Genomic DNA, 12,551 nt, shown 5'->3' on the forward strand with positions numbered 1-12,551 from the left:
CCATCCTAGTTCTCAGGCTTTGGAGTCAAATGCACCTAGGTTCTAATCCTGGTCGGCAGCTTACTAGCAGTTTGACTCCAGATAGACACAAAACCTAAAGGGCTCTGAAGAGAAAAAGGGCTGAGGGAAATGCTGTAAATGAAGGACTCCTGGTTCCTTCTGAGGTCCTCTGAAAAATATACTGACTATACAATACTGAAACCAGACAAAGGACACATGACCCTCCATTCCTGCAGACTGAGTGTGCCAGGGCAGAGAAAGCCCCAAAAAGCAATTCCTAGGGGAAGCAGAGCAGTTTCCCTGGGAGAACAGAAGCAAGATGAACTCCGTGGAGCTGGAATTCAAAAATTATTTCTGGGGTATAGTCCTATTTCTTCAATCTATGTAAATTCCTTGTAAATTCTGACTTAAGATTTCAGAGCCCATAGGGCTAATGAATGGCCATCCTGACAATTAGTCAGATCCTTTATATCCTACCTGCTTGACAAAGCTATAGCTCCCAAAGCAGCCTGTCAATAAAAGAACTAAAAAAACAAATAGCCTGATTTTTTTTGTCCTGCTGAATTTGCATTCTAAATTCAGAGTCCTCTGATGCTCAGAGTAAAGAAAAAGCAGAGTAGAAAGAGCAAACATAAACTCCACATTTCTATTCTCTGTGGACACTCACGCCAAATGGTTGGAAATGATTATAATCCACAGAGAAGAGTACTGCCCTCCAAGGTCCCCCTCAATTCCCCTAAATACTAACACTGGGAATTTATCAAATGAAGCTAATTTTGACAATTTAAGAATAAGCAGGGACTGTCAGGTCTAACCTCTTCCCTTCCCATGTACAACTTATTATTTATATAGGAAACATTGTGATTCTTAATTCAAACTAGTTTTTTCATCAATCATGACTCATAAAACCAAACAAACATTCTTATTGATGCAGAGTATTTAATACCTAAAAGGCCAGAGGTAAATTAAGTTATTTATAAATTTAACTCAGATAGTCAATTTTGTTGATTTCAGATGTGCAGTGAAAATTCTGTTCTTCTGCAAGGTAATTAAGGGCTAAAAAAAAAAAACTTGGTAGGAAGAATAATCTTCAGCAGTATAAAAAATATGATTCCTCATAAAACAGTCTGTTATGCAAACTAACTACATTGGAATCACATTGAACAAAATCAAGAATATTATTATCTAAAAAGAACACAGTCCACCTGGACAGCCTTTGCAGCAGAACACATTCGGTAGCCACAGTGCTCTGGATCAGGTGGTGCCCTTGACTATTTTAAGCTCATTATCTAATCATGCCAAGAGTGGCCTCCCTCCATGAGCACTCAGAAACACCTGCCCCACAGAATTTACTAGACAGGAATAGCCCTCCAGCCCTTACCGGATGAGGTACCTCACTGCAGCGTCAAACTGAAGAAACATAACCTCCCTTTGGAGGAGAAGGACCTGAGATACCACAGTGGGGTCTTGGGGGCTCTGGAGGCTGTCAATCATTTTCTGCAGCTCTTGAAGTTCAGATCCTAGAAAACAGATGACATTTTAAGCCAAACAGATTGAAATACAGGCTACCCCAGCTACCCTGTGAACCATCATTTCACCTCCAAAGCTAACTTTTTACCTAAATCGACTTCTGTTTGTTTGTGAGTATACTAATTCAATATTTTGCAAGATCAGCAAAGCCTTATGTTCTAGAACCCAAGGCCTGATTTATCTTTTCTTCCTTCCTTCCTTCCTTCCTTCTTCCCTCCCTCAGGAATATAGTAACTTGCATTGCTTTTCAGCAGAATAAGAACATACTGCTCAAAGTAAGTTTCAAAGTATACAAGGCTATAGACTCTAAATAGATTGAAAAAGAGGAATTACAAGGAATGGGAAAGGTATAGGTCTCAGTAAATCTATTAGGGGCTTGAAATTATTATAAACAAGTGGCCATTTCTTACAGCCCTACCATTCAAATCAACTCTGGCATAGACTCATCCTGTCAATGGCTCGTGGATTAAGAAGACTCAGGACCATCCAAGGAGGCAAAAATATGTATACATATATGTATACACAAACATACGTCCTTCTAGGAGATTCACATCATTTCAGGAGTAGATGTAAGAGATCCTCAATAGGCTTATTTCTTGGACCCTTATCTTAAAGGATTTATATGTGTTTTGGATGGAAATTCAAGCTAGGGGCCTTTTGCGGAACTCAATACTGGTTTGAGGAACCTGGCCTGGGTCTAGATGGCTGTACTAGCATCTCTATTACCTCAGGAAATGAGCCACTGGGAATGGGAAAGCACAGGAAAAAAAAAACCATGGTCCTTAGGGAGCATTGGTGGGGTGGGTGGGTGGGCCCTATTTCCAAGTCTACAGAATGTCGGCTGATGTGAAATGCTCATCAGCTCCCTGTGGAGACAGTAATAGTTTTCTATTTGAGAGGACACCCCTACTATGCAAAGAGAAGAATTGTGGAAACTGGTCACCATCCTTGATTGTAGCCCAAGGCAGAAGTGAGATGGGAGACCTATGAAGCATTTCCAAAGTTACACTATATAAACAGCTCACTCAGGCTTGAGCAGCCTTGTACCCTAACTGGCCTGGTACTGGAACTCTTTCTATGTTTCTGGCATGGAAGGCAGGGGACTGAGAAAAGGGAGGCTGTCCATGAGAGCCTGATCAGGGCAGAACCAGGTCTGAGAATGGTTGCCAATATTACTTGCAATATGGGCTCTTGACTTTAGAAAAGGATGAGCAAACCAGATTTCATAACCATTTGATGTTTTACACATAACAGAAGAATGTTTGGGGGATATTTTTCCAACCACAAAAGAATTGGGGTCAATCAGTAGAATTTTTATGAATCTTTTATAAATCTGATGGTCATATTAGGCTGAAAAGAAACTTCTACCAGAAGAGGAGTCACAGCAAATTGTATAAGAACTCAAAGAATTTTGTGGTGGATGGGAGGAGGGATAGTCGGTGAGCCTTATTTGTTCAAGGTCTAGTGTGCTTGGTCTACAAGCAATACACTCTGTCAGGCTATGCAGTAACCAGGAGAAAAAGTTTATAATCCCCTGCAATGACAATGAAAAAAGAATATAAAGCTGCACATATCCTGTGATTAAAGCTCTGTAAAATGTATTTTACAGTTCAGGGTCAGGAGGGGTGACCTCGTACAAGGTAAGGAGCAGCAGCTGTGCTTTGCTGGAACCTCCGTGAAGAGATACCCCATGTCCAAGGCAAGAGAAACCCAAGTAAGACAGTAGCTGTTGCAAGAGGGCATCAGAGGGCAGACACACTGGAACTATAATCACTGAAAACTAGCCAATCTGATCACATGGACCACAGCCTTGCCTAACTCAGTGAAACTAAGCCATGCCATGTGGGGTCACCCAAGACGGACGGGTCATGGTGGAGAGGTCTGACAGAATGTGGTCCATTGGAAAAGGGAATGGTAAACCACTTCAGTATTCTCGCCTTGAGAACCCCATGAACAGTATGAAAAGGAAAAATGATAGGATACTGAAAGAGGAACTCCCCAGGTTAGTAGGTGCCCAATATGCTACTGGAGATCAGTGGAGAAATAACTCCAGAAAGAATGAAGGGATGGAGCCAAAGCAAAAACAATACTCAGTTGTGTATGTGACTGGTGATAGAAGCAAGGTCCGATACTGCAAAGAGCAAAATTGCATAGGAACCTAGAATGCTAGGTCCATGAATCAAGGTAAATTGGAAGTGGTCAAACAGGAGATGGCAAGAGTGAATGTTGACGTTCTAGGAATCAGCGAACTAAAATGAACTGGAATGGGTGAATTTAACTCAGATGACCATTATATCTACTACTGTGGGCAGGGATCCCTTAGAAGAAATGGAGTAGCCATCATGGTCAATGAGAGAGTCCGAAATGCAGTACTTGGATGCAATCTCAAAAACAACAGAATGATCTCTGGTCGTTTCCAAGGCAAACCATTCAATATCACGGTAATCCAAGCCTATGCCCCGACCAGTAATGCCGAAGAAGCTGAAGTTGAATGGTTCTATGAAGACCTACAAGACCTTTTAGAACTAACACCCAAAAAGATGTCCTTTTCATTATAGGGGACTGGAATGCAAAAGTAGGAAGTCAAGAAACACCAGGAGTAACAGGCAAATTTGGCCTTGGAGTACGGAATGAAGCAGGGCAAAGGCTAATAGACTTTTGCCAAGAGAACACACTGGTCATAGCAAACACAAGAGAAGACTCTACACATGGACATCACCAGATGGTCAACATTGAAATCAGATTGATTATATTCTTTGCAGCCAAAGATGGAGAAGCTCTATACAGTCAGCAAAAGCAAGACTGGGAGCTGACTCTGACTCAGATCATGAACTCCTTATTGCCAAATTCAGACTGAAATTGAAGAAAGTAGGGAAAACCACTAGACCATTCAGGTATGACTTAAATCAAATCCCTTATGATTATACAGTAGAAATGAGAAATAGATTTAAGGGGCTAGATCTGATAGACAGAGTGCCTGATGAACTACGGACGCAGGTTCATGATGTTGTGCAGGAGACAGGGATCAAGACCATCCCCATGGAAAAGAAATGCAAAAAAGCAAAATGGCTGTCTGAGAAGGCCTTACAAATAGCTGTGAAAAGAAGAGAAGCGAAAAGCAAAGGAGAAAAGGAAAGATATACCCATTTGAATGCAGAGTTCCAAAGAATAGCAAGGAGAGATAAGAAAGCCTTCCTCAGTGATCAATGCAAAGAAATAGAGGAAAACAAGAGAATGGGAAAGACTAGAGATCTCGTCAAGAAAATTATAGATACCAAGGGAACATTTCAAACAAAGATGGGCTCGATAAAGGACAGAATTGACATGGACTTAGCAGAAGCAGCAGATATTAAGAAGAGGTGGCAAGAATACACAGAAGTGAAGTCACTCAGTCGTGTCTGACTCGTTGCGACCCCGTGGACTGTAGCCTACCAGGTTCCTCTGTCCATGGGATTTTCCAGGCAAGAATACTGGAGTAGGTTGCCAATTCCTTCTCCAGAGAAGAACTGCACAAACAAAATCTTCACGACCCAGATAATCACAATGGTGTGATCATTCACCTAGAGCCAGACATCCTGGAATGTGAAGTTAAGCGGGCATTAGAAAGCATCACTACGAACAAAGCTAGTGGAGGTGATGGAATTCCAGTTGAGTTGTTTCAAATCCTGAAAGATGATGCTGTGAAAGTGCTGCACTCAATATGCCAGCAAATTTGGAAAACTCAGCAGGGGCCACAGGACTGGAAAAGGTCAGTTTTCATTCTAATCTCAAAGAAAGGCAATCCCAAAGAATGCTCAAATTATCACACAATTGCACTCATCTCACACACTAGTAAAGTAATGTTCAAAATTTTCTAAGGCAGGCTTCAACAATACGTGATCCGAGAACTTCCAGATGTTCAAGCTGGTTTTAGAAAAGGCAGAGGAACCAGAGATCAAATTGCCAACATCCGCTGGATCATCAAAAAAGCAAGAGAGTTCCAGAAAAACATCTATCTCTGCTTTATTGACTATGCCAAAACCTTTGACTGTGTGGATCACAATAAACTGTGGAAAATTCTGAAAGAGATGGGAATACCAGACCACCTGACCTGCCTCTTGAGAAACCTGTATGCAGGTCAGGAAGCAACAGTTAGAACTGGACATGGAACAACAGACTGGTTCCAAATAGGAAAAGGAGTACGTCAAGGCTGTATATTGTCACCCTACTTATTTAACTTATATGCAGAGTACATCATGAGAAACACTGGGCTGGAAGAAGCACAAGCCGGAATCAAGATTGCCAGGAGAAATATCAATAACCTCAGATATGCAGATGACACCACCCTTATGGCAGAAAGTGAAGAGGAACTAAAGAGCCTCTTGATGAAAGTGAAAGAGGAGAGTGAAAAAGTTGGCTTAAAGCTTAACATTCAGGAAACTAAGATCATGGCATCTGGTCCCATCACTTCATGGGAAATAGATGGGGAGACAGTGGGAACAGTGTCAGACTTTATTTTTTTGGGCTCCAAAGTCACTGCAGATGGTGATTGCAGCCATGAAATTAAAAGACACTTACTCCTTGGAAGGAAAGTTATGACCAACCTAGATAGCATATTAAAAAGTAGAGACATTACTTTGCCAAGAAAGGTCCATTTAGTCAAGGCTATGGTTTTTCCAGTGGTCATGTATGGATGTGAGAGTTGGACTGTGAAGAAAGCTGAGCACCGAAAAATTGATGCTTTTGAACTGCAGTGTTGGAGAAGACTCTTGAGAGTCCCTTGGACTGCAAGGAGATCCAACCAGTCCATCCTAAAGGAGATCAGTCCTGGGTGTTCATTGGAAGGACTGATGCTGAAGCTGAAACTCCAATACTTTGGCCACCTCATGTGAAGAGTTGACTCATTGGAGAAGACCCTGATGCTGGGAGGGATTGGGGGCAGGAGAAGAAGGGGACAACAGAGGATGAGATGGTTGGATGGCATCACATACTTGATGGACATGAGTTTGAGTAGACTCCGGGAGTTGGTGATGGACAGGGAGGGCTGGCATGCAGAGTCAGACTTGACTGAGCGACTGAACTGAACTGAAAATGTATTTGAGCAAGGGTTAGAAGGAAGTAAAATTATTTCACTTGTTAGAATATTTGGATTATGCATGATTTTTCTCTTTTCATTATTTCCATTATTGTTTATAAAATGCTGTGTGTGCACTTTTACATGGTCACTTCCCAGCAAAACTGTTATTTACTGGCAGGTGGCATTACATTAAAATACAGGTACTGAGGAGGGCCTACCTTTTCTTAGTTACACACTGACAATGCTCCTCCTTTGGGCCTTTTTCTGTGGGGTCGCACTGCTCAGAGGGAGCAGGGATGGTGGGCATAGGCAGGGAAGGCAGCCTGTCTGTGAGGATGGGGTGGTTGCCATGTGCTCAGAGGGAGCAGGGATGGTGGGCATGGGCAGGGAAGGCAGCTTGTCTGGGAGGATGGGGCAGGTGGTTGCATGTGGTCATGGAGGGGGGTGGTAGTGGGGGAAGGAGGAGACTCTCCACTAGGAAACAAATGAGACGTTTCTTGTGCCTTTCCACAGGAGAGTTCCGTGTGGGAAATCAGAAAGAGAAGCATCACGGTGGCCCAGCCTCCATGTGAATACTCAGAGCCAGTACCTTTTGTTCCTGAAACCCTAAATTCAGTGTGTAGTGTCTGGGTTTCTTTGGTCTCCTAATCCTTTACAAGGAAATCACAGTGTAAACTCCCACATTCTGATTACATCCTCTGCTTCACACTGACTCCAAAGGGAGTTGCTGGCCTTCAGGGAAGGAGAGAATTTGGCCGGGTCCACAGAACCAGTCCACAGTGTCTAAGAGCTGCTTCCTCTGTCAAGTGGGAGGACCACAGCTGAAATTTGAAGTGTTTCTTTAAAAAAACATTTTTTAAGTACATAAGTCTACCTAAGTCCTTTTATCTAACTTCAAATAATTCTGAAATGGCTAAAGGGAGTTGGGTGGGTATATGAAGAGATCCATCTCATCTTTTCACCTTAGTCCTCCTTGCCTCCTCTGGGAAGCAGGCCAGGAACTAAGCAGCCTGGCCTTTAAAAAAGATGATTATCTTACAGTGGAATTTTTTTTAGTTCAGTTTGCTCTTTATCTATTTTCAGCAAAGCAAAGTATGTAAAACTTTGTACATTCTCCCTGGAGCACAAATGTTTTTACTGGCAACATGACAACACGTAGGTCTCTAATTGCACACCTCGGAAAGCCTGGACCCCCAGATATTTCAATGGTTTCCAGTTTAAAAGCATATAAATGGTAAGAAACCAATTTCCTTCATCCTCAATTCTAGGTCCTCAACAATTGGGCCTTATTTCCTACTACCCCTCAGTGTTGCACTGGTGGGTTCGTCATTCTGGACTGGCCACATGTAGCCCTGCCTGTTACCATCACCAGCATCCTCTTTTCGTCCTCCTCCAGAACAAGCCCTCTTATTTTCCTCTATTGATTCAAGAGGGGGTAGGTTCCCCCAGATCATCTTCCCTGTGGGCTTCTCCCCTCCCAGCTGCTATAGAACTTCCTATGCAGGGACTTCTGGAAACACAGCTCTGGCTCTTTCTCATCTCCATATAACACCTGTCTCCCCTTCTCGAGGTGGGGGTGGCATTTTTCCTGGCCTATCCTCCTTTCTTCTTTTCCTCAACTAAGGTCCAGCTCCATACCCTCCCAACATCCAGCTCTACTGAGAGCATTTTAGTTTATTTTCTGAGTAAACCCCTTTTACAACAGTCCCCAGATTAGCAAAAGGAAAGGAGCTAAGAGTGCTTTGGAACTTCTGTAATTTCTTGATGCTTATTGAAGACTTGCTAGTAGGCCTGCAGTAATTCTGAGCTTTCTCTGCTGGGGCGGTACCAACCCCATTCCTTCATGCTGGCTCTCCTCAAATATAGGCATCAATTTTCCTCCTGGAACAAGTCAGAACCTCCCACAAACACTTCCTTGATGCACTGGCCAGAGAGGAATAGATTCAAATTATATCACATTTGTTTTAAGATCACTTTAAATAGGGATGTTACCTCATTGTTTTGGCTCTTCTCACACTTTAAAATCCTTGGCTACTATGTTATAATATATGGCTATCAATTAATTTTTACATGACTAATGACATAATTTGGATGGGAGTCAAATTATTAAAATAGTAAGACTAGTTTCACTGCTTCTGATAAACCCAGTTTACTAAGCATCCTCAGTGTCTTTATCTCATGTGTTTATCTGAGAAATCGTGCTGAGTTGGAGTTCCTGGATTAGCAATGGGCATACAAAACTAAAAGCTCAATTGTTCTTACTAATAGGACTACCAACTAGGTCATTGTTAGCTACCTAAGGGCTGTCTGCAAGCTTTTGACAGTGAATACTTGGCTTTGACCTTGCCACACTAGTTCAGGAAGGCCAGGAGGGGAAAGCGAATGAAAGCAAACTAGTATTTAAAGGGTACTTGTACATCCTTCTAAACTTCTTCATATTCTAATCCGCAGAACCACCTTCTAAGACAGGTATCACCCCCCTTATTCTACAGATGACAACAGAGACCCAGAGAGTAAAGAGCCCAACCTCCAGTAATCAAGTGACAGAGGCAGGGCAAAACCCCAGGCCCCCCAATTCTGACTTGGCATACTTCGTGGTTTAGCCAACAAATGTGGAATCAATCAGTTTGGACACAGTATATGATGGAACTTTCCCTTTGCCATTCTGTCATTTATGAGGAAATATTTTAGTCCTGTCTTTCTGAGCATTCCTGGTGACTCAGACAGTAAAGTGTCTGCCTGCAATGCGGGAGACCTGGGTTCGATCCCTGGGTCAGGAAGATCCCCTGGAGAAGGAAATGGCAACCCACTTCAGTACTCTTGCCTGGAAAATCCCATGGATGAAGGAGCTTAGTAGGCTACAGTCCATGGGATCACCAAGAGTCAGACGCAACTGAGAGACTTCTCTCTATATCTTTCTGAGCATTAAGGGCTTCACAGTAATTAATTAGATGGGGGAAATCTTTCCATAGTGTATACTGTATATGTATATTAAATATTACATTATTTACTCAAATTTTATTCTTCAACTATGCGTCGATAAAGCTAAAAAAAAAAAGCACATCATGGAATTTCAACTGAATATTGAAGGCATTTTAATCATCTTTAATCACTTACCAATACCCTCAGTTCCTCCCCAGTCACCTTTCAGAGGGTTAGGACTCAGAGGAAATTCAAAACATGCTGGACAATTTCCAAGTTTAGCAAAACTGAAAAGGTAGGCCACAATGTCATGGAGAGGGGCTATCAGCTGCAGAGTTAGCTTTAAGGCTCTAAAAGCAGCCTGTGAGTAAAATCAAAACAAAGAAATAAGTTTCAAGAAATTTCTAAGGTGATACAAAAATATATGAGCATTGATTAGGGACAATATATTTAAGAATTTTTAAATAAACATTTTCACAGAATAATACATGATAATAGCTACAGGATAGTATCTGAAAAAGTGAACAACAAACTTTTCATGAACTCAGGTTATATATGTCTTTTGACAAGGTAACTCCTGCTAGGGAATTAAAACAATGTGTTTCTCTTTCTTTAAAGCCATTGGTGGCCAAAAACACATCAAAATGTGATTGTATTACCAATGTCAACGAATTACAAAGTTCACAAATAAATTCCTAGCAGGGACTCATATTCAGACAACACTGCCCTGAGGGCTGTTATTTCTTCCTACCTGTAAGGAAAACATAACTACTTATCAACATAGTTTAAACACTAGACTAAAAAACAAACAATGGATCTTAAATATCAACATTCAGCAAAGGAAAAGAGAAAAATTATGACTTAACTGCAGAAAGTAGCAGTTTTATATTTTTTAAAAGCCCTAAAAAATTTTCATGGTGAATAAATGAAGTAAAGCGTAGTTCTATTTCTAATTTTTTGAGGAATCTCCACACTGTTTTCCATCATGGCTGCACCAGTTGTCATTCCAAATAACAGTGCACAAATGTTCCCTTTTCTCCACAGCCTCACCAACAGTTGTTCTCTTGTCTTTTTTAGTAACAGTCATTCTAACAGGTGTGAGGTGATATCTCATCACAGTTTTGATTTGCATTTCCCTGATGGTTAGTGACGTTGAACCCCTTTTCATTTATGTGTTGGTCATTGGTATGTCTCCTTTGGAAAAATGTCTATTTTGACCATTTTAAAATCAGATTATAGGTTTAAAATTTTTTTCTTTGTTTTGTTCTTGCTTTTGCTATTGAGTTATATGAGTTCCTGACATATTTTAGGTATATATAGTTTGCAAATATTTTCTCTCATTATGTAGGTTGCCTTCTCCGTCCATTAATTTGTTCCTTTGCCAGCAGAGGCTTTTTAGTTTGATATTATCTCACTTGTTTATTTTTGCCCTTGTTACCTATGCTTTTGTTGTTATATCAAAAAAAATCATTGCCAAGACTGGTGTCAAAAGAGTTTTTTTCCCGGTTTTCCACTAAGATTTTATAGTTTCCAGTCTTAATAGTTATCTTTAATCACCTGAAGTTAATTTTTGTGATTGGTGTAAGACAGGGATCCAGTTTCATTCTGTTGCATGTAAGATTATCATATATGATCCAGCAAAGCCACTTCTGGGGATATATCAAAGGAAATAAATCAATATATTAAGGAGATTATCTGCACTTCCATGTAGCATTACTCACAATAGCCAAGATATGGAAACAACCTGAGTGTCCAGTGTATGGATAAAGAGATAAAGAAAACATCACACACACAAGCATACACACACAGGAATATTATTCAGACATAAAAAGAACTGCCATTTACAACAACATGGGTAAACGCGAATGACATTATGCTAAGTGAAGTAAGCCACAGAGAAAGACACACTATATGATCTCACTCATATGTGGCATCTAAAAATGAAGGTCAAACTTACAGAAAGGTGGTTACCAGGGGATGCGGGAAATGGTGTGACGTGGTCAAGAGGTACAAACTATTTATAAGATAAATAAGTTCTGAGGATCTAATGTACAGCATGGTGACTATAGTTAAGAACACTGTATTGTATACTTGAAATTATGTTAGAGTTGGATAAGCATTCTTACCTCCAAAAAACAAAAAAAGTAACTATGTGAGGTGATGAATGTATTAACTGTGGTAATCATTTTATAATGTATATCAAATCATCATGCTGGACAATTTAAATATATACAATTTTATTTGTTAATTATACCTCAATAAGTATTAGATGGGAGAAGGAGATGGCAACCCACTCCAGTATTCTTGCCTAGAGAATCCCGTGGACAGGGGAGCCTGATGGGCTGCTGTCCATAGGGTCACACAGAGTCGGACACAGCTGAAGCGACTTAGCATGCATGCATGCTTGGAGAAGGAAATGGCAACCCACTCCAATATTCTTGCCTGGAGAATCCCAGGGACATAGGAGCCTGGTGAGCTGCCGTCTATGGGGTTGCACAGAGTCAGACACGACTGAAGTGACTTAGCAGCAGCAGCAGCAAGTATTTATTGCTCAGTCATGTCTGACTCTGCAACCCCATGGACTGTATGTAGCCCTCTGTCCATGGAATTCTCCAGGCAAGAATACTGGAGTGGCTTGCCAATCCCTTCTCCAGGGGATCTTCCAGACCCAGGGACTGAACCAGGATCTCCTGCATTTCAGGCAGATTTTTTACCATCTGAGCCACCAGGGAAGCCCCACACCTCAAAAACGTTGCAGGGGCGGGGAGAAAGGGTGAGAAACCTAGATTGCTAAACAGGTTTTTCACTTAAAAAGAAAAATCAGAATGTTTGCAAATTGCCATTTCAACACTGCATTTTATTTAGTTAATACTTGAATGCATTATGTATTTCTATATCTATTCTTTTTTTTTATATCTATTCTTTTTAATGGTTACCCTTTATAAGTAAATGAGGCACTTAGAGGAACTCCTAAAAAAACAGGAACTAGCTAATTACTGTGATTAAGTGTGATCTCAACCTCTCTTCAGCTTCAACACATCAG

At 41.1% G+C, this 12,551-nt stretch overlaps 1 protein-coding gene across 1 annotated transcript in view; it reads right to left on the reverse strand.

The window, feature by feature from the left end:
* Nucleotides 1-1,377: 1,377 nt before the first annotated feature.
* LOC136150706 (uncharacterized) overlaps nt 1,378-12,551 on the reverse strand; it is a 64,841-nt gene continuing 53,667 nt past the window's right edge. Inside the window, exons 16-17 of the mRNA XM_065911404.1 lie at nt 9,704-9,869; nt 1,378-1,520 (exon numbers count right to left, since the gene is read on the reverse strand). Coding sequence (XP_065767476.1) covers nt 1,378-1,520; nt 9,704-9,869 — 309 coding nt within the window. The remainder of the gene's footprint in view (nt 1,521-9,703; nt 9,870-12,551) is intronic.

Source organism: Muntiacus reevesi, chromosome 19, assembly GCF_963930625.1.
Source record: "Muntiacus reevesi chromosome 19, mMunRee1.1, whole genome shotgun sequence".
NCBI lineage: Eukaryota > Metazoa > Chordata > Mammalia > Artiodactyla > Cervidae > Muntiacus > Muntiacus reevesi.